The 22,871-nt window shown below is 35.8% G+C and overlaps 1 protein-coding gene, 2 long non-coding RNA genes and 5 other non-coding genes across 8 annotated transcripts; 7 read left to right on the top strand and 1 right to left on the bottom strand.

The window, feature by feature from the left end:
- Positions 1–387: 387 nt before the first annotated feature.
- Trnal-aag (transfer RNA leucine (anticodon AAG)) lies at positions 388–469 on the top strand. The gene has a single exon. It is a non-coding gene; the product is annotated as a tRNA-Leu (tRNA).
- A 108-nt stretch (positions 470–577) lies between these two features.
- On the top strand, positions 578–659 carry Trnal-uag (transfer RNA leucine (anticodon UAG)). Its single transcript has one exon. It is a non-coding gene; the product is annotated as a tRNA-Leu (tRNA).
- A 92-nt stretch (positions 660–751) lies between these two features.
- On the top strand, positions 752–833 carry Trnal-aag (transfer RNA leucine (anticodon AAG)). The gene has a single exon. It is a non-coding gene; the product is annotated as a tRNA-Leu (tRNA).
- A 471-nt stretch (positions 834–1,304) lies between these two features.
- Positions 1,305–1,386, top strand: Trnal-aag (transfer RNA leucine (anticodon AAG)). Its single transcript has one exon. It is a non-coding gene; the product is annotated as a tRNA-Leu (tRNA).
- Positions 1,387–1,488: 102 nt separating this feature from the next.
- Trnal-aag (transfer RNA leucine (anticodon AAG)) lies at positions 1,489–1,570 on the top strand. The gene has a single exon. It is a non-coding gene; the product is annotated as a tRNA-Leu (tRNA).
- A 2,913-nt stretch (positions 1,571–4,483) lies between these two features.
- LOC144858648 (uncharacterized protein C1orf50 homolog) lies at positions 4,484–14,542 on the top strand. Its single transcript, XM_078714745.1, has 4 exons — positions 4,484–4,638; positions 11,432–11,547; positions 13,044–13,262; positions 13,851–14,542. The coding sequence occupies exons 1-4, from the start codon at positions 4,596–4,598 to the stop codon at positions 14,058–14,060; spliced, it is 588 nt and encodes a 195-aa protein (XP_078570871.1). The 5' UTR covers positions 4,484–4,595; the 3' UTR covers positions 14,061–14,542.
- Positions 14,543–16,770: 2,228 nt separating this feature from the next.
- On the top strand, positions 16,771–17,091 carry LOC144836030 (uncharacterized). Its single transcript, XR_013611138.1, has 2 exons — positions 16,771–16,859; positions 16,937–17,091. It is a non-coding gene; the product is annotated as an uncharacterized LOC144836030 (long non-coding RNA).
- A 1,675-nt stretch (positions 17,092–18,766) lies between these two features.
- Positions 18,767–19,628, bottom strand: LOC144836029 (uncharacterized). Its single transcript, XR_013611137.1, has 3 exons — positions 19,401–19,628; positions 18,973–19,274; positions 18,767–18,864 (listed from the first exon to the last, which is right to left on the bottom strand). It is a non-coding gene; the product is annotated as an uncharacterized LOC144836029 (long non-coding RNA).
- Between the last annotated feature and the right edge of the window lie 3,243 nt (positions 19,629–22,871).

Genomic DNA, 22,871 nt, shown 5'->3' with positions numbered 1-22,871 from the left:
AACTTGTTTATTATTTTTCCTAAATGGCTTTATCCAGTTAGTAGATGGTTCTTCATTAAATTTGTCTATAAAATTTGTTTTATTTAAAATATCTTTAGTTAATATAGTAATATTGTTACAAAATCTTGGCATTCCCTAACACAGTACCTAATAATAACATGCCTTATAAAAAGTACATGCATTGCTAGTTTTTGATGTTTTGTATTGTTCCTTGTAGTTTGTACTGTAGGTTACATAACAGAACAATTGTATTGTCTTCCCATTCAATAGACACCCTTCTCTACATAAAACATAATACACCACACCCCTATCATAATAATGGTATAGTCCATATAAGTCGAGGTGGCCGAAAACGGCACCTGACTAACTAAATTTGACAACATTCAAGGTAGCGTGGCCAAGCGGTCTAAGGCGCTGGTTTAAGGCACCAGTCATTTCGATGGCGTGGGTTCGAATCCCACCGCTGCTAATATTTATTTACCGGCTCACTAGGCCTACATAACGTACAAATGATATAATGTAAAAATTCATGTGAAATACCGAAACCATTTTTCTAACTAAATGTGACAACATTCAAGGTAGCGTGGCCGAGCGGTCTAAGGCGCTGGTTTTAGGCACCAGTCATTTCGATGGCGTGGGTTCGAATCCCACCGCTGCCAATATTCTTTTACCGGCTCATATCATAACGTACAAATAATATGAATGATAAAATCATGAGAAAACCCGAAGCCATAATTGAAAGAACATTCACGGTAGCGTGGCCGAGCGGTCTAAGGCGCTGGTTTAAGGCACCAGTCATTTCGATGGCGTGGGTTCGAATCCCACCGCTGCCAATATTATTTTACCGGCTCACTACATAACGTACAAATGATATAATGTAAAATTTCATGAGAAATACCGAAACCATTTTTCTAACTAAATTTGACAACATTCAAGGTAGCGTGGCCGAGCGGTCTAAGGCGCTGGTTTTAGGCACCAGTCATTTCGGTGGCGTGGGTTCGAATCCCACCTCTGCCAATATTCTTTTACCGGCTCACTACATAACGTACAAATTAATGATATAATGTAAACATTCATGAGAAATACCGAAACCATTTTTCTAACTAAATGTGACAACATTCAAGGTAGCGTGGCTAAGGCGCTGGTTCTAGGCACCAGTCATTTCGATGACGTGGGTTCGAATCCCACCGCTGCCAATATTCTTTTACCGGCTCACTAGGCCTACATAACGTACAAATGATACAATGTAAAAATTCATGTGAAATACCGAAACCATTTTTCTAAATAAATGTGACAACATTCAAGGTAGCGTGGCCGAGCGGTCTAAGGCGCTGGTTTAAGGCACCAGTCATTTCGATGGCGTGGGTTCGAATCCCACCGCTGCCAATATTCTTTTACCGGCTCACTACATAACGTACAAATGATATAATGTAAACATTCATGAGAAATACTGAAACCATTTTTCTAACTAAATGTGACAACATTCAAGGTAGCATGGCCGAGCGGTCTAAGGTGCTGGTTTAAGGCACCAGTCATTTCGATGGCGTGGGTTCGAATCCCACCGCTGCCAATATTCTTTTACCGGCTCACTACATAACGTACAAATGATATAATGTAAACATTCATGAGAAATACCGAAACCATTTTTCTAACTAAATGTTTTACCGGCTCACATTTGTACATAACGTACAAATGCTATAGTAATGTAAAAATTAATGAGAAATACCGAAACCATCTAAGTGGCGCTGCAACACGGCGACACAGCTCGTCTCACTGTTTCTCATTTTTGACGTTGTTTTCGTATATTTGAACTTATATAGTATCGTGGAAGTAGTTATCTGATTTATACATTATGTTGCATGTGATCTTGAAATTTTTGTATTTCTTGCTGATATTTTGGCTTCTTATTGTGTGGCGTAAGCCGGGTGGTGGAATTGCGTACACGTCATCTGATTTGCATTCCATGGGCGAGAGGTCGACCTCACCGCTACCAGCCATAGTTGCCATTTATGGCATTATTATGCTTTTTGGCACTATTTGGAGGCCCACGTCATCTGGCATAATTAGTCAGGTGGATTAGCGACTAAAACGTTACACGGTGGACAAAAGAACCAAATTTGGCATGAGGCTTCTTTTAGGCGTACTAATTGATTTTTGCCTAGGAGCCACCCGATCAGCTTCCGATTTTCCAAGACGGCGGCCAAAATCCAAAATGGCTGCCAGTAAATTGGTATATTATCATATATCTCTGGCTGTAAAAGTTACAAATAGACAAATAATGTACTGAATCGAGAATTTCTGAGGTCAGTAAAACCGATTCAGGAAATATTATATAAAGTGAGTTCCAAGATGGCGCCCAAAAATAAAAATGGTAGCCATTGAAATTGAAATACATATAATCGTATACAAAGTCACAAATAGCCCATTCCTAATGTATTTTAGTCTGCAAATCAGAAGGAAAGTGCAAGCATTGCATTTTATGAATTTTTTAACCATGCTAGTTATAAAAACCCATGTTATCAAATTTCTAAAGTTTTTCCTTGACCTTTGACCTCAATTTGAATATTTTAATCCAATTGAAAACAAAATAACCATATCTCCGCAACGCTTACATTAAATTAAATAATTTTAGTGTCAAATTATTTGGAAGATGCATATTAATATTCGTCCTAATGGAAACATTTGTCAAAAAATGACCGGAAGTATGATTTTTGGTATTTTTGACCTTTGACCTACATGTCATATAACTTGGTAACTAACAGTTGGACAAACTTTAAATAGGTCTCAAATTAATCAGAAGATGGATGTTTCTATTCAGTCTAATACAAACTTTTCCAAGAAAATGACCCAGATTCTTGTTATTGACCTTTGACCTGTACTGGTAGTACACATTTCTATATCTCGAAAACTAGTGGTCGTAAAAGTTTTTTTATGAGAAATTGTTAGAAAAATATATATTTATATGTTTTATAATAAAACAGTTTCTATGAAAATGTAAAAGAATCCTATTTATGATAACTAAATTTGTAATTTGTTAACGTCCAATAGTATTTGTTATGTATTAAAATGTGTTATATTTGCTGATTTAAGGCACTTAACGTAAATTTATCTGAACTATGGATATTTAATGTAAAATTTGTTTTTTAATATAAAGAAAATGTAATTATCTATCAAATAAGACCATTTAAAAAATATTCTGACAAAAACTTAGTTAGTTACAGGTAAAAAAGTGTACTTTTATTTATGTGAACAGCGCCCTCAATCTTTATTTTCCCAAAAATACCACATTTTTAGAAACTGAACTGGTTATAACTTTTTTTAATAGATTTTTTTTACAGTTACTTGTAATTTACATACCACCTCTACCATTTACTACAGCTACTTCATTTACATATTACGTCTGCCGTCCACAGATACTGTATGTGATTTCCTAGTTTACTGGCAGCCATTTTGGATTTTTCCACCATCTTTGCAACGAGTGACCTATAGGCCTATTATGTACCATGTCTAAAATATGTTTCAATGACCATGATTAGGCCTACTCCATGTTTTCCAACTTCGTTTGATACCTATATGCGATTTCTGCAACCAGAATGATATTCCAGTTTAGGCTACTGGCAGCCATGTTTGATTTTGGCCACCATCTTAACAACGAATGACCCATGTCATGCAACATGTTCAATGACCATGAATACTTATGTTTTGATAGTTCATTTGCCTATATGTGACTTCTGCAACAAATGAAATGTGATTTTCCAATTTATTGGCGACCATTTTGGATTTTGGCCGCCATCTTGAAAAATAAATTATGACCAGAGTGGCTCCTAGGCAAAAATCAATTGGTAGGTCCCAACGAAGCTCCATGCCAAATTTGGCGCTTTTGTCCACCGTGTAACGATTTCCTCATTTTTTTTTGTTAAGCCACCTGACTAAATGCCGCGGCATTATTTAGCCGTTTTTAGCATAATCTGGCATAATTTTGTGTTTTTTGAACAACCAAAAAAATAATATACCACAGAACAAGAATAATATTTTGTTTAATCTTGCAATTTCGTACATATCACCTTACACAATATCATATCGTACAAAACAGGTCTGTCAGGTTTTTTCCGTACAATAGTTCCTCCATCCTTTCGTTTCGGACTCAATGGACTCTTCGGATAGGAAGACTGCTCACAAACTACCATGTGTGCGATAGGCAGCACAACAAAATCGACGAGGCTAGAGCCGCGATTGACCAATTATTGCTCTATTTCAGATGGTGGTTGAAATGAAATGACACCAAAACGCCGACATGGGGGATACAATTATTAATTTTAGGCCCTATTTTGTGTCTGTTAGGGTTTTACAGACGTTTTTTAGACATGCAACCGTTGGTGGCGCTGTTTAGAGCCACATTTTGGGGATTTGGCATTATTTTTCCTTCCCAATCTATTTGAGACGACAGGCTACGGCATAATTTAAATGTTATCGCTGGCAACGCTAATAACTAGCTAGCAGCATCTGAGTCGAGTCGCGAGTGTGTGTAGTGTAGAGAGTGTGAGGCCTACTAAAAAGTAAGAAGCATACACTGTGACTAAAAACCGTAATTAAAAATGATACGAACAACAGAAAGTTTGGCAAATCAGCAAACTACAGGTAAATGTGGTGGTAACGCTGGTTTTCTACGATTGTAGGTGGCCTCCTTTAAAATACTACTACTACTAGAGGCCTAGCTAGGGCCTAGCCTAGGCCTATATATAGCTAGCTAGGCCTAGGCCTAGTAGGTTAAATAACACTCACACAGTTTGAATCCGGGATGTTTCGGCCCACTTTTGGGCCGAAACATCCCACGGATCAGGTGCCGTTTTCGGCCACCTCGACTTGTATGGACCATACCATTATTATGATAGGGGTGTGGTGTATTATGTTTTATGTAGAGAAGGGTGTCTATTGAATGGGAAGACAATACAATTGTTCTGTTATGTAAACCTACAGTACAAACTACAAGGAACAATACAGAATATCAAAAACTAGCAATGCATGTACTTTTTATAAGGCATGTTATTATATTAGGTACTGTGCCAAGATTTTTTTTACTATTATTAACTAGGCCTATAAGTAGGTATACTGACTTACTATATATAAAAACTAAACTAAACACTATGGTATAATCAAAATTAAAACATATTAAATACTATGTTATGCCTATCTGGATTTAAACACATTAAATTTTAGTACAATCGGATTTGAAATTAGAAAATCTTAAATACTACAATACAATCGGAATTAAAACATGTTACCTACAATACAACTAAATACAGTACAATCGGATTCATTGACGACATAATTATATGTATTTTTGTTTTACTACGACTCGGCTATAGTTGAACTTATAACAACGATTATTCTCTGTACCTTTCTGAGATTATTTGATTTACCGATTATGGCAACAATTTTCTTGAACTAAACATAAATAAAACGAAAGAAATAAGAATTGATTTTCGAAAACATAATTGGTCTGACAGTATACATTAATTAAAGGAAAGGAAGTAGAGATTGTTAACAATTATAAGTATCTGGGAGTAGTGTTTGACTAAAGCTTAAAGCCCCCTTCCCTACGTTTTTTAGATCTAATTTAAGATCACAAACTATATTTAATGTAAAAATAATACTATATGGTCTTATTGCGATAACTTTTTTCGTCTTTAAACGGTTAAAAATGTGAAAAATAAGTCGATTCTAATAATTATAGCGGCCCGCTATAAATCCCAAAATGCATTGCGCGCGGATTGATATTTTTGTTTTTCACCTGTAATTCGCCCACTTTTCGATCGATCGTGAGGCCAAAACAAATGGAAGACTCCTAACTTTTCAGCGAAAATACTGGGTTTTCCCCAATTTGTATCAACGGAGTCTGGCAAAAATAGAAAGACAATTAATGCAGCAACTATACAACGTCAGGCTAGGTATATAGCTAGCGTACGATGTTCGTACGTTACCAATGTTTACCAGCTAGGCCTACAAAACTAAGCCTAGCTAGGCTAGGCCTAAGACCGTCCACGAGAGGTCGATCGCCGCGAGCTACTTAGGTAGTGCATTGTTTCTCACTTTTTATCATAATTTACCATAAAACGTACATTTAAGACAAGGAATGACATGGTTTAATGTTTTTAAAGTGATATATATGTATTATTTTCCAAAAAACGTCCAAAATTGCAGGGAAGGGGTCTTTAAATGGGTGGACATGTTGATCATATAGTTAAGAAGTTAAATACAAGGCTGTACTGCTTGAGGAAACATTTAAAAACGTGTTTAAAACGTTTTAGAAAAACCAAACCTAAAAACATGCAATGTCAAACATTCATTAATAAAAAATTATAATGTTTATTTGTTTTACTGATTACCTAATAATCAGTATGTGATAGATCTTATTAAATGTACTACTGTCATCTTTGTTAAATCGTTAGATAAATTATATTTTTTTATTTGTAACTGAAAAAAAACCTAATTTCTTTATACTTTCTGTATCTATATAAATCCGTAAAAATATTCAATATCCACCTTAGGGAATCCACCTAATATCCATATTAGGGAAGGATACCTAAAAAATTATATAGAAATAAAGAGCCATAATATACTGTATTAACTTAAAAACTGAAATTAGGTGCAGGGCGTAGGTGTTTTTCCTTTGTTGCTGAAACATAATGCACTAAACAAAAGAACAAAAGCAGCAGTATTTTAACACATTAACACACTGGGACACCCCTATTTTCCCATCTTTTTATAATGGTATAGTCCATACAAGTCGAGGTGGCCGAAAACGGTTTATAAGTTTATAAAGGTGTTTAACAATCCGTAATTTATTGATATTGACAATGTTGATTATACTCTAGGCCTAGGCTATCTAGTATATATATACTAGGCCTATATAGGCCTAGGTAAATCCGGCCTAATAATAACGCCGTGGCTAAAGATATGGTACCGTATCTTAACTTCCGTTTGCTAAAGGTACGGTAAAATTGCATAATCAGCCCGTGGGGATGTGGTACTTTCTTTATGGTGGGCGAGATCATCTTATACGTTTGACCCGATCGTCTTACTCTTGGCATTGGTCCCGATAGTCGTAATCGTGGGTCCTCCTAAATACCAAGACCTACCAAGAACTACCAAGACCTACCAAGACCTGTCAATTTAAAGTGTTAATTTAACGAAATATGATATATAGACTTCTAATAGCATTTCCAACAATAAAATCTTAATTTTAGCGCGATATAGACACCAAAAATGTTAAATAATCGACAAGCTTCGCGAAACGAACTGAGTTGATGCATACATTGCGTCACAAATGTCCGTATTGCGTCAACTAGTATGACCTACCAAGAACTACCAAGACCTGTCAATTTAAAGTGTTATTTTAACGAAATATGATATATATATACTTCTAATAGCATTTCCAACAATAAAACCTTAATTTTAGCGCGAAAAATTAACACTTTAAATTGACAGGTCTTGGTAGTTCTTGGTAGGTCTTGGTATTTAGGAGGACCCGTAATTGTTGGGCCTGATAGTCTTAATTTTGCGCCCGATAGCCAAGTGTATCATTTGTAAATCCGTTCCATTATAGTTTATAATTGAGTTCTCGGCATACATACTGAGTGTATAAAGTGAAATATTGATTGGGACTTTTACCGTTGAGATAGACATAGGCCTAAATGAATTATTGTTTTTTACCGTCGCCAAGGAGATATATGTAATCGATCGCGTTTGTTTGTTTGTTAGCAGGATTACTCAAAAAGTAATTAAAAGATCTTTACCAAAATACTGATAGATATGTGGTCAAGGACCACTCCATTAAATTTTGGATGCAATCCGGGGCACGGTCCCAGTTCTGGACCACTTTTTAGTATAATTTTCAGACCTGCTAGTGTTAAAGATAGGACAGAATTTTCAAAAGCCTTAAACAAGTAAACTGAAATTGCATTTTCTCGAGAACTAATTGTCCAAAAACTTCATTTTTGTACAAGAGACAAGAGTTATAATTTGTGATTTGTAATTTTAAAACATAAATCGATTTAATTTACAGGTTTTTTGATATAAGTAGTTTTAAAAAACCAATTTCTTTTCAAATTCACCCGTTTGTTTTTGCCGTTGATGTTCTATTGTTAGTCAACAGAATCTACAGTATTGTTAGTTGAAAGGCTGGTTACATAACCATTACACCAAATTCGCATACACATGCTTGTAGTGAAATTAGCCTAAATCACACACAGCATTAAGACACACACAAATATATATATATATATTTTCCCCGAGAAGTCTTATGTAATCATAATTATTATTGTTTTGTATTCACTTGATCTTGAAAATGGTTCTATGATGGTACCGAAACGTCGATCTCTATTTTTGTCATTAAATTTTATATTGAAAGTCTTATGTAGGAGAATTTTACACTAGACGGAGGTATTAACTCTCGGAGTGGCTTTCTATTTTTTTATTTTGTTTGGTATAGAAAAACAATAATGTCCCCTTTAATAATAAATAGGAACCATTTGGCATACTCAAAGGTGTCCCCGTCCCCTTAATATATCCAGAGTGTTATCCATTTAAGTGTACAGGTAGCCTTAAAGCAAAAATTTTAAATTGTTATAACATATATTTAATTGTTATAATAATGTTAATTAATATTTCAGGTTACTAAAACTAACATTAACAATGGGGGAAAAAATATCGCTTCATATTTGAGGAATCTACCATTTTTTAACAAGGAGTATACTGTAAAATCTGAACGTTACGGATGGACAGTTCATAAGAATTTTTAATTATATAAGTTAAAACCCTCATAACTTACAGATAAATTACTTGTTTATAAGAATAAAGATTAAAATAGTTTAAATTTATATAACTCAACAAAATTTCAAAAACTGATGTTTATTGACTCAAATTCTTAGTCGGTTACTAACTACGCTAAAATGTCCGTCCGTAACATAATCAATGTATTGTAAATAAGTTTTTAAAAGATCCTGTAAAACAGTATAAAATTTCAAAAACACATTTAACTATCGCATTGGGTTTGATAGTAACAGAAAAAAATTTAATTATTTTTGTAGGCCCTCTTGTTAATATTTTTGACCCAATTAAAATATATGTCCGTCTGTAACATTTTTGTTACGGATGGACATATTACACACAATATATAAGCATTTTGTTGTCCATCCGTAACAAAATAAAATTTAATTGGGTCTAAAAAAAAAATAATAGGAGCACCAACAAAAAAATCTATTTTTAGCAACAGGATTTTTTGGCACAAATTGTTTTTTGGAAAGAGGGTATGTGGTATACTTGCATAAAAAACATCCAAAGAATTTAAACCTCCTACCAGAACATTTTTATCAATTGATAAAGTCAAATGTTTTGGAAAAGTGTCCGTCCGTAACGTTGGATAACACTCTCCACTTAATTTATTTTATGGTGAACAATTATAAATCCAATTTGTTCCATGGCCTGATCGTCTGTCAATCTAATAAGAACACTATGTAGGCTAGCCTAGGTAAAGAAAGTTCTGTCACGATTCTGCCCAGGTTTAATGGGATGATTCTGCCCAGGTTTGATGGAACGATTCTGCCCAAGTTTGATGGGACGATTCTGCCCAGGTTTGGTGGGACGATTCTGCCCAGGTTTGGTGGGACGATTCTGCCCAAGTTTGATGGGATGATTCTGCCCAGGTTTGGTGTGACGATTCTGCCCAGGTTTGGTGGGACGATTCTGTCCAGGTTTGGTGGGACGATTCTGCCCAGGTTTGGTGGGACGATTCTCCCCAGGTTTGGTGGGAAGATTCTGCCCAGGTTTGGTGGGACGATTCTCCCCAGGTTTGGTGGGACGATTCTGCCCAGGTTTGGTGTGACGATTCCATCAGGGACGATTCGGCCCATGTTTGATGGAACAATTTGGCCCATTTGTAGGCAAACCAATGGTTGTTATTACATGTAGGACTAGGCCTACAGTACTATTTGTAGTAGAATTCATTGAGAATGACATTTACAATTAGCCAAGCATTTTTATATAATTTTTACTGTATTTTTTTCATATCTAGGAGGTATTTTGATTATACATGTTACCACATTACACCCAAAAAAATGCCTCCCTTGACTAAACTCCTTCCTGAACACACGCCCTGGTGCATTTATTCAAATGCGATTAATAATAGAGAGAAATGGCGAACCGACGTCTAAAATCCGAGTGGGTATAAAATCATAACAAACCGTTGAGGGCGACACATTTCCTATGTTTATACACGTGAATCATGGCGTCGTCTAACCAATGTTGTTGCTGTAACGCTCATAATTCTTGTTGTATTTGTGTATTTACACAATAAAACAATGAAATATGTATAAAAGTCATCCATCATTCACAATCATATTCCTAAAAATATCTCATATCTGTAGGTCTACATTAGACTAGGCCTATAGTATTATAGTAGAATGGTGTTATCAAGTATTCATTACTGGCGGTAGCCCCCCCCCCCCCCCCCCCCCCTACTACTACCTAGCTAGGAGAGGCCTAGCAGCACCCTAGCTAAAGTAGTAGTAGTAGTAGTACAGTATGCAATAACAAATTTCCAATATTATTATTATTATAATAACCGATAATCCGTGCTAGGCTCGAGGTACTACAGCATACAGGCCAACTATCTAGGGCCTAGAGCTGGGTACAGTATATAACAAAAACGCGTCTTAATTCAATCCAAATTAAAATAAAATATGTAAAGATTTGCCCATATAACATTAAAATTGTTAAGGGTGTTGCAAAAAAAAAAGATACTGCTATTATGTGTGTTTTAAATGTTCTTTTCTACCTTCCTTTTTAACTCATCGGAATTTCCCATACAAAAACATGTGGCGAAATGGTTTGTTTACAATCTATACCCACTCGGTGAAATTTGAGTGACGTCATCGCGGTTCGCCATTTCTCTCTATTGTGTTAAAAATGGTGTTTTACCCCCAAACCAAACAAAAAATCATTTTTTTTAAATTTTCATACCATACCAAGCAATGTCATGTACAAACATTAGTGATAATATCAAATTTAGTTTAAATTAAAAAGAATGAAGTCTTACACTCCTTGTTTAAATAAATGATAAGATGATGCATTTTTTGCATTTCTCGCCATACAGGGAATAATTGTGCTTTGATTAGCAATATTGCTGAACAAAATAAAATGTTTCCCTTCCAGCAGCATGTATGTATACAGAACCATATGTAAAACTGGACAGGTTCAATATCTATTCCAGATATGTTTTTATCCTGAAATATGTTTTTATAAATGAATGAATAAAAAATCTAAAAACATTTTGATCCAGTCTAAATGTGCCTTATCTTGTGGGCAGTGTAATTAATATCTTCTTTGTTTTCTACTGATGTATACATTTGTAAACATAATGTGTTTTTTGTAGTGAATTTAGTAGAAGTTGGTGACAGTCCTGGTGGAGTTAAACTTGTGAATACATATCGCACAAACAGAACCACTGATGTCACAGATATTGTAGAACTTGCCAAACAGGTTCAAAAGGTAATTAACATGTTTAAAATAAAACTGATTTATTCATGCAGATTTACCCCACCCTATGGATTGGCTTCACAATGGATTGGCTTCACAATGGATTGACTTGACAATGGGTAGGCTTGACAATGGATTGGCGTGACAATGGATTGACTTGACAATGAATACTTTAAATTTACAATGAATGGTTTGACTTTACAATGAATGGTTTAACTTTACAACGAATGGTTTAACTTTACAATGAATGGTTTAACTTTACATTACAATGAATGGTTTGACCAAACAATGAATGGTTTGACCATGAAATGAATGGTTTGACAAAGCAATGAATGGTGTGGTTTAAGGTGGAGTAATACTAATCCAAACCTACATGTAATACTATTTAATGTACATCCCTTTTTTCAAGAATTTGTGTATTTCATAGTGGTTTTTTATATGGTTGTGTTATGTTTATATACGGACCAGTACTTTTTAATCTGTATACCGGTCCGTTAGGAGATATCATCAAACATCATAAACTACAGTATGCTACGTATGCAGACGACACTCAGATTTATGTATCCATGCAGCATGATTCGCTCACAAGAATTGAGAACTGCTTGCGTGACATCAAAACATGGATGAAAGAGAACAAGCTTAAGCTCAATGATAGCAAGACTGATTTCATCACTTTTTCATCTAAAACTCGACCACTACCACTACATCCTGTTAACATCACAGTGGGACAGGTTTCTGTCACTTCTTCGCAGACGGTAAAGAATCTTGGTGTACAATTGGATTGTCACTTGACAATGGATGCTCACCTGAAAACCATTGCTCGATCGGCATCTGCTTCCATTAGATACATTGGCCGACTGCGAAAGTACCTTGATCAACATAGCACAGAGAAACTTGTGCATGTATTTGTCGGATCCAGGCTTGACTACTGTAATGCGCTTTTCATTGGTCTTCCGAATAACCGAGTGAAAATTCTGCAGCGTCTACAAAATACTGCTGCCCACATAATAACAAGGACACGTAAATTTGACAACATCTCCCCAGTATTTGCAGATCTTCACTGGTTACCAGTACAACATTACGGATACAGTACAAGGTGTTGATCCTGGCCTACAAAGCTCAGCACAATTTGGCGCCTGGCTACCTATCTGAGCTTGTGCAGAGTTACCAGCCCACTAGATCTCTTAGGTCCGGTTCCCAATGCCTACTTGTGGTTCCTAGGACAAGGACATCTACCTACGGTCAGAGAGCCTTTGCAGTGGCAGCGCCAACTTTGTGGAACTCCCTACCTATCACAATCAGACAGTGCACTTCTCTTAACTCATTTAAGACTCAACTCAAGACTTTCCTTTTCCAACAAGCTTTTCATTAATTTAACATTTCCTGCTTTTATTTTTGATGTAAAGCTCATTGAGAGCCTGCTTATATGCGCTATATAAGAACAGACTATTATTATTATTATTATTATTATTATTATTATAGTAACTTTCTTTTTTATTCTAAAATAGGCAGATGAATTTACACGAGCAAATGCAGGAAGTAAGCTAACAGTGATAGCTGATCAGATTCGATATTTACAAGAACAAGCATGCAAAGTACTACAAGAAGCCAAGAGAGATGCTGACTTGCACCATGTGGCCTGCAACTTTAAAAAATGTCCAGGAAAAATCTATCATTTGTACAAGCGTCCTTCTGGACAACGTTACTTCTCATTGTTGTCATGTGAGGTAAATAAAATACAAAATTATAATATACAAATAATGAATGTTTATAAGTTCAATGGGTAGAATATTTTTATGAGTTAAATAGATCGAACATTCAGGCTTTCAACCAATGAAAATATTATTCTCACTTAAATTTCAAAACTAGGCTATTAAAAATGGTAACCACTCGGATTTTGCCAACAGAATAATATAGCAGTTATAGACTGCGCACACTACAGGTGCACAGTCTGGCTTAGTCATCATTCAGATGAATGTAAGACTAATTGACATTGTCGTTTATGACAGAAGTCGCCATATATGCACTACAGGTGGGGTTTTGATTGTGCATTCTTTACCAGCCTACCATATACTGGTTGCTGCTTTCATCTTTTGATATTGAAGGCTGGGCAGGATGCTAGGCCATTAAAAAAGTACTTCCATTTTGGCCACAAGTAATCACCAGATTTGCCTTTTAGTTTACAGTGCAATAGGGCTACATGTTATATGAAATTAACCAATCAAATAGCAAGGATACACTTGGGTCTGTTATATATGGCATGTGATGCATTATTAACTAAAAGTTTAATAGTATTTCCATTGTCTATTCCTCAGGATTGGGGTGCCACGTGCCCTCATGAGTACTTGGGAACATACAGATTGGAATACGATATGTCATGGACACCAGAAAAAGATATGGTACGAAGAAGTAATGAGATTGGCCTGATTGATAAGGTACTTGACATGCAAACAAGCATTGAGTTCCCTGCTCAGCCAAATTTTAAAAACATTACAGATGCACCAAATAAAGATGAAGCCATCTAGATTATTTGCAATGCTTCTTTGATTTGTTAACACATAAATTATAACCTAATAATGTTATTCATTCATACCACAATACTGGTATTTGTAAATAAAATATTAATAATGATAATAAATTCTTTTATGATATAATAATATCTAAAAAGTGTATTAACAGTACACATGAATATTAGAGATATTGCAGTATTAGAAATAAAATAAATTACTTAAGCTAGGCTATAATTTACATACCATAAGTAAATCTATAGCCAATGCACAAGTAATTTTGGTGTTTAAATTATTCCTTTAATAATATAATGTGAGATATTTGGCCGAATTTATGTTAGGTTGCCATTGCTGTTCAGATCAGTTAAATTGATTTGAATATTAATTTAATTTAAATTTAATTTCCATTGTTAGTGTGTGTTGTTAAATACTGTAGCATTAAAATGTGTACATGTGGGTCAGATATAATATTTTAATAAATTAAACAAATTTTATTTTAAGATGCTTTGTACCGTATGATTATTTTAAAATTGTATTCATTGCTCTGCAATAAACCAGAAAATTTCACAACCAAATTTTCCATAATTTTAGTGTAGGACACCCACAAAACATTTGGGTGAATTGACCTTTTCAATATTTCCATTTGATAACATATCAACTTAAGTAATACAAAGTGACATAAACACAAACTTTCTCTTCAAACACTTTTTACATGGTTCTCTAGACACTAAACGTCACTAACATTAATCATATTTTTTTCGCGCCGTGGCTCTAGCAAGCTATGTCCCAAAAGGACATATTCATTAATAAGCTGTTTCATAGCGGTAGCTTTAGTATCTAAGGCTGACAGTTTTGCAAATTTGTAAACTCGGCTATAATTTATAGGTCCCAGCTGCTGGACCCAAAAAACGTCTGGGAAAAGAGAGTCTATGAGGGTTCACGGTTGAACGATTTTGGATTCTCGCCCTTTGATTGGTTGACGCGAATCAACAGACTGTTTACTTGTACCACCGTGAAGTCACGTTGTCTCTAGAGGGTATTCAGTTGCATGCCTACAGTACAGGTTGAGGTCACACACAAACCGGCTACAGCACATTGAAGTTCAAAATTGACCATTTTTAAATGCCATTTTTGAATTTGTAGATTAATATTTGTTGGCAAATAATACATTGTTGGAAAGGTACACATGTCTTCTTTCAAATGCTGTGTATACAATTAACTAGTTAAAGAACTATCTGTGATTTGTATGTATTTTTGCGATTAAAGGACATCTTTTTAAAAGAACAATGATTAATGTTAAAATGTCTATATTGCGTTTATTCTTTGTTTCCTGTATATTTTTTTGTCTGTAATTTTATGATTCTGAAATCAATCAATCGTTCTTGTGCGAGTATGGTTGCACATGTCCTAACAAGAGATGCATCACCATCAGTTAGATTTTTATAAATTGAAATAACAATATTTGTCTTCATCAGTTCCTATGTGTTACTTTTGTGTACAACTTTCTTGTTTACCATCTTGTTTAATAGTCATATGTTTCTTGTAGGACTGTAAAGCAAATATAAATTTAGTTGTAAAAACAACATTAAAACATTTGAAAACGTTGAGACGATGAAGTTCTAGGACGATAAAGATCGATGATAAATAGATAAACATACATTAAAAAGTAATTAGAAAGGTTTCATTCTAGAACTATTTTAGGATAACCATTTATGCTGCCTTTGATAACATGTTTACAATCCAATCAACTGATGTCGTGATCATCAGGCCCGTAACCAGGGGGGGATCGGGGGGATCGTACGATCCCCCCGCTGAACAGCGAGTTCCGCTTGGCCTCCTCCCACTTTTTTTTTGCTGGGCATACTAACACAACACGACGATTGTTCACTACAGGCCTAGTCAAGCCTTAATAAATTTAATTAATATATATATATATATTTTAACTAAAATATAAAAACCTAACACTAAAATTTACAAGATAAGTTCTATTTGATAACTGCTGAACATCGTGGTTCTGGAGCTCTAGCGAGCTGTACAGAGAGCATAGTTGTTTGCTTGACATAACAGGGTATTCCCCTACACAGGTCTCCGCGTGCGTGTGACGTGCCCAGCCAGCTGCTTGATAGAGAAAGCATGCAGCTCACACGCAAGTGCAAGATGCAACGGTTGAGTGAATTCAGAGATCATCTTAATTCCATGGTTTTTTACCTAAACACCACATGATGGTGAATATGCCTGTTAAAGTCTCAATGATACGATCCCTAATGTACCATGTTGTTGCTAGGAGGCTTGAAAGGAGGAGGGATCTCTGACAATATAAGAAATGTGTGGGCTGGAAATTACACCAACTTATAGTTCATAAACAAAAGAGAATAGCCGGAAATGCGATTTGCGGCCATAGGCCTATAGAGAAAAAAAATTCGATTGTATGGTTCCAGTGGCGGATCTAGCGGGGGTGTATGGGGCGTCCGCCCCCCCCCCCCCCCTATTTTTTAAAGATTTTTTTTTTTTTTTTTTTAAATTAAATAGATTTTAAAAACACGTATCGTTTCGACGGTCATCAATCACCGATGGTTTGCACATTTTCATATTGAAAATAGTACGTCGGAGCACATCGTCAGCTTGATCGCATTCCACCAAGCATACGTCGACATCCTTTGTGTACTATCAATCTCTAGCGTCACAGTTTTAGTGTAAAAGGAGCAAGTTGATAAAAGCCATGTGGTGAGCTTGGTCGCGTTCCACTAAGCAGGTCGGCATCCTTTGTGATCGTCACTCCCGTATTGTAGAATAGCGGTACCTCAGACGATCAATAGAGTTGATGAAGCCACATGGGGTCTGTTTCTGCTGCATAACGCAATTTAACCGGTTATTTTAAAATAGATTAAAAATAGATAACAATAACATGGTCAGTGCTACTATACTACGCGCCCATTTATTAAGTACAATAAAAACAAAGGCTAGGACTGTATAGTGCCTATGAAAATTATCCCGTTAGGGCTACATTTTATTAAAACGTATTACTATTAAAATATTAACAATGCTGCAGCATTTCATGACCCTTGTTGTTTTATTTGCTTTCCCGTCGATGATTCTCATAAACACATCGCGATGACATCATGACAAAAGAGGTGTTTTGTTTTTTTCAAATCACTAAATATAATGTAATCGAGCCGGACCGCTAATTTTTAAACGATCGTTTAAACCAGGTCGTTGAATATGCCGTGATTTTAATTGTCAAAAACATGACCGTCAGTAGATGGCTCGGAGTTTCGATAAATCTCGCGTCGCATGTGTTGCGTGGTGAAAACACTCTCAGCAAGTTTGCTTCTATGCATGAGACTCTGTGACGGCCCGCTTTAACGTGACGTCATGTTACTGCTGCATGTGCGAAGAAGTAGTGACCGCGATCGACCCGGCGCGCGTGTATAAGAAAATAATACCGGCCTAGGCGCGGCTAGGACAAGTTTATAAAAGCTGAAAAACATCGTCGCGTTGTAAAAATTTAGATGTAAAGTACAGGCAAGTTGTTAGCTTGCATTTGGTACCCTAGGTAAGTATCAGCTGCATGTTCCACATGTCGTAATTTGCGAGCTTTAGAGTGTTTGGTAAATGACATTATGAGATGTTTGTAAACCGTTTTAAACGACTTACAATGCGCTAGAACGCCAAAATTTCCAGGGGCCGTCGGCCCCTGGACCCCGACCGGGGGCCCTTGGCGGCCCCCCTGGCCCCCAGCCAATGTTTGCTCGCTTCGCTCGCAAAGCTACGCCACCCCTATTTCAATATCCTGGATCCGCCCCTGAGTTCCACTAAAGAACTTAACGATCCACCCCGCCGTCAAACCTGGTTACGGCCCTGATCATCATCAATAAGAACAATAAAATCACATTTATTAATCATAGTTATCGCCGATCATTATTGTCCTAGTATAATGGGCCTAAAGAAAAGTAAATTTTGAATAGTATTTTTAAAATAATTTGTTGATGTTCTACCTGTTTAAGGGTTTGAATCTGCTGAGCCCTGTCTTTTCTCTTGTACTTTCAACCCCTCGCCCGCAACACTGTTCCACTACTACTTGGACTTTCATGTTGCTTCTGTTACCATTTAAACCATGTATCCAGTTCTGGTGCCATTCTTCATTTTGCCATGCATTTTCCATTGGAATTACTGGCTTGAAATATATTGTGACGGTAGACTCAAATTGTTTGTTTGTCCATTGCTTGTGCCTTAATTCTGGCATAGTGTTTGACTGTATAACACCTGAAACTTGAAAATACACACTCATTTAATACTAAAGCATAATGAAAAATAATTAACATTTTGTCGTAAACATTAAATATATACCATACTCACTTTTTCTATTGCAAACATTATTTCTGCACTATTTTATTTAGAATTTTGCTGTAGATTAATCAATCTGCAGCCAATATAGCAGCAGTAAGCAAATTTGTATTTGTTTCAACATTCACTGTACAAGACCATGTCTCCTAGAATATGGTAGTTAGTTGTCTAAATCTGTTCTTATAGATTGTTCAGCTTGTCTTGGGCAAAGTAGCTACAAGCATGTCTGGAATCATCTGCCAACACCAACCTCTTCCCAAGAATATTTTAAAAACATCTGTTTAAACAGGTACTAGAGCTCCAATTTTGTTCAATTAATAGAGTAACATTTAAACTCTTTTGTTTAATCCTATGTTGTCATTGACAAATATCATTGGTGTCTTTGTAACAGCTTTCCCAACTATTTTGTCATTTTAAATTGAACGAACTCCATTTCAAAATGCTAGCCCAAATGCTGTTATACTGTGTACTGAAAAGCCTGTGAGTTGGAAAATATACATTATTATTATTTTAGTAGTGCATTTGAAATTTTACACCAGAAAATGTTTTATTTGAAGCTAACAATTTTATACTAATTTATACTCGCCATAAATTTCCATTGTTATATTATTATACGGCTCCCTGTCAATTCCTGTTGGTTTACTGATCAGTTTGGGTACAACAGCAACAGCAGGCCAATATTTTTATCTGCCTCCACATTCGTCGTAAAAGACCAGGTCTCGTGGGGGTATTATTGTTTACGCTTGTTCTGGCTGAAGATGCATGACCATCAACTTGCCCTGAGTAAGTATCATCTGCAAATGTGACCCTATGATTATCCCTGGACTGCCTTAAACAAACAGTCACTCCACTGAAGCAATTGATTTTGAGTTTCTTGTGTTTTGAAATCTAATAAATAAAGAATTTTAGTTTATGACGTAAAATAATAAAAACATGACTTTACAATGAAATGTTCATCATGTTGTGGTTTGAGTGTAAACATGAAGCACCATTGAGTAATATTTGAGAGCCTACCTTTAAGATTGACTTGAGAGGTTTGACTTCCTTGCGGCGTTCTTGTAGTTCAATCTCGTGCCACTCCTGATCATCCTCTACAACTTCTGGTAAATTTAAATCCAGCTTTTGAGTAAGCCTAGTCTTTGCCACTGATGGGATGTAGTATTTACTTTCTGTAATTTTGATTGAAACATTTTTATTTCAGTATATGTAAAATAAAAATATTTATGTATAAAAAATATTTGTGTAGGCCTACGGTAGTTCAAGTAGGAAACATTGTAAAAAAAATAGTATTTTAATTATTAATAAAAAGTATTATTAGGTTTATACGTCAATCATATTTTATTGAATACTAAAAATATCCAAGTTAATATTGTTGTGGTCATTCGAAAATGAAATAGTAATTATAGCACCGTTAATTCCAACAAACCTTGTACTGTTCTGATTAAGTTATCGACCTCTTCATCGCCTATTTCGATTGGATCAGTGCTATGGCCTGGTAGTACAGGTACGTTGTTTTGTACCTAAACAGAAGTAGAAATACCTTGCATCATATAGACACCAATACCAACAGATTTAACCTTTGACACTAATACTGCTAAACAATCATGGTCTTTCAATTTAAAAAGGTAATGAGAATAGCGAAGCCTTTATTACCATATAATATTATTAATGTTTCTTTAGTTAAAGGCCTAACTTTAGTTCAACCCTGTTCTCATTTCATTCTTAAAGAATAAGTAATAAGACAATATTACAAGAACCTAAAACGTATTTCTATGATGATTATATTAAATGAATGAGTGAGCATTGTTCACCCTGTGTATCGGTATCATAGAGGATGTCAAACTTATTAAATGAATGAGTGAGCATTGTTCACCCTGTGTATCAGTATCATAGAGGATGTCAAACTTATTAAATGAATGAGTGAGCATTGTTCACCCTGTGTATCAGTATCATAGAGGATGTCAAACTTATTAAATGAATGAGTGAGAATTGTTCACCCTGTGTATCAGTATCATAGAGGATGTCAAACTTATTAAATGAATGAGTGAGCATTGTTCACCCTGTGTATCAGTATCCTAGAGGATGTCAAACTTATTAAATGAATGAGTGAGCATTGTTCGCCCTGTGTATCAGTATCATAGAGGATGTTAAACTTATTAAATGAATGAGTGAGCATTGTTCACCCTGTGTATCAGTATCATAGAGGATGTCAAACTTATTAAATGAATGAGTGAGCATTGTTCACCCTGTGTATCAGTATCATAGAGGATGTCAAACTTATTAGATGAATGAGTGAGCATTGTTCACCCTGTGTATCAGTATCATAGAGGATGTCAAACTTATTAAATAAATGAGTGAGCACTGTTCACCCTGTGTATCAGTATCATAGAGGATTTCAAACTTATTAAATGAATGAGTGAGCATTGTTCACCCTGTGTATCAGTATCATAGAGGATGTCAAACTTATTAAATGAATGAGTGAGCACTGTTCACCCTGTGTATCAGTATCATAGAGGATGTCAAACTTATTAGATGAATGAGTGAGCATTGTTCACCCTGTGTATCAGTATCATAGAGGATGTCAAACTTATTAAATAAATGAGTGAGCACTGTTCACCCTGTGTATCAGTATCATAGAGGATGTCAAACTTATTAAATGAATGAGTGAGCATTGTTCACCCTGTGTATCAGTATCATAGAGGATGTCAAACTTATTAAATAAATGAGTGAGCATTGTTGACCCTGTGTATCAGTATCATAGAGGATGTCAAACTTACATTAGTGTCTTCTGTTTCAGTGGTGGAGCTAATTAGTAAGACGGGCCATCCATCAGAATTATCATCACTTGTTTTTCCTTCAATACCAACAATCCATTCACTACTGCTGATCTCATCTAAATTCAATGTTATAAATCAATCAACCAAACTACAATTGATAGGTTAACATTGTACACATTTATAACGGACGGAAAATGATTTTCAAGAACCACTTTAATTAATAACTCACCTATTGTGCAATGACTTTCATCACTTTGAATTCCATCAGCACCTTCACCACTGCTATTACCACTACTGTTTGTGTGGTGACTATTGAGGATGCTGCAGGTGATGCTGCTACTGCTAACAGCTCCTGTTGGAAATGTCATCTCAATGTTGGTATCACATACTCCTTGCAATGGCTGGCTAGATGAGCTAACCAATGATGGCCAGGGGCCCTCATCTGTTGACTGCCAATCAGAACAACTGTTCGATGGAAGTACATGAATGACCGTTTCTATGCTGTCAGAAGACACCTCTGTGTTAGAGGTAGATTCACCGGACTCAGCTTGATTGCCATTCGACAAATTAACCTTCATATTAACAGGTGGAATTGTTGCAGCTTGACCATTGTCATCGGAAGCAGGTGGTTCTTGATTTTCAGATTGCACCTGTGCTGACACAGGGTCTTCATGGGGTTCATTCAGCTGTTCACTTAGTGCATCTGTGAATGTTGCTGTTTCTTCTGGCTTTGGTGTAGCAGCAATGGGAGAAGATTTAGACAACCACTTTACTGAAGTGCTTGGAGGACTGCCGTTTTCATTCTGCCACTCACGAGAATCTTTAAATTAAACGTTTGCAAAGAACTGTTCACATAATTAATGTTATTTAAATATGCCTAATAATATTTCCATTAATTTATTATTTCCGAGATCATCATTCTAAACCTAAGGAAAGACCTTCCTCTAAACCTTGCACATTAGGCTCAAGGAACGTAGGCATGGTGAATGATACAAAGCTCGCTCGGTACTGGTTCCACTTGTCATGTTATTCTATCAATATCACGTTCTCTACGTGCGCCTGATTATTAAATTAATTTATAATATGATATGATATCTCTAATTTAAATGTTGTATTTATTTTAGTAGATGTTTTTGTGAATTTTTTACCTCTTTTATATCTCTATCTCTGACACATGTTAGACATGATAACTTACCTTCACTTTCAATATCACTGCTGCTGCTACCACTGCTGCCACTTGGGACATTAATGCTCTTGCTTTCAGCTCCCCTTGCTAATGCCATGCGAATGCTGTTATTCCTTGTCACTCGCTTAAGAGATGACTGCGTAGGTGTTTTAGACCAAAATGATGGCCAGGAGTCATCATCAGTCTGCCAGTCACAATAATTTGATGGAACTACATGATTGACGGTTTCTAAGTTTTCAGAAGAACCCTCTGTGCTAACGACGGTTTGTTCAGATTGTAAACTCTGTACGTGGATAAGTTCTAGATTTTCATTAAGAGCAGATGCAGCAAATTCCTCGTCATGTGCTGTGGTTGCAGTTAGAAGATGTTGATTAGTAGGTAATAAAATTTCCACATCAGAAGGTGAATATTGTGCAATCTCTACAGATGATGTCACTGTTGCAGCTTGAGCATACTGAGCAACATGTGTCACAGTTGCAGCTTGGGGAACAGACTCGACAACTGGAGTTGCAGCTTGGCCAC

The sequence above is a fragment of the Antedon bifida genome, chromosome 2 (assembly GCF_963402885.1).
Source record: "Antedon bifida chromosome 2, ecAntBifi1.1, whole genome shotgun sequence".
In the NCBI taxonomy this organism is placed as follows: domain Eukaryota; kingdom Metazoa; phylum Echinodermata; class Crinoidea; order Comatulida; family Antedonidae; genus Antedon; species Antedon bifida.
This window is presented reverse-complemented; position numbering and strand designations above follow the sequence as displayed.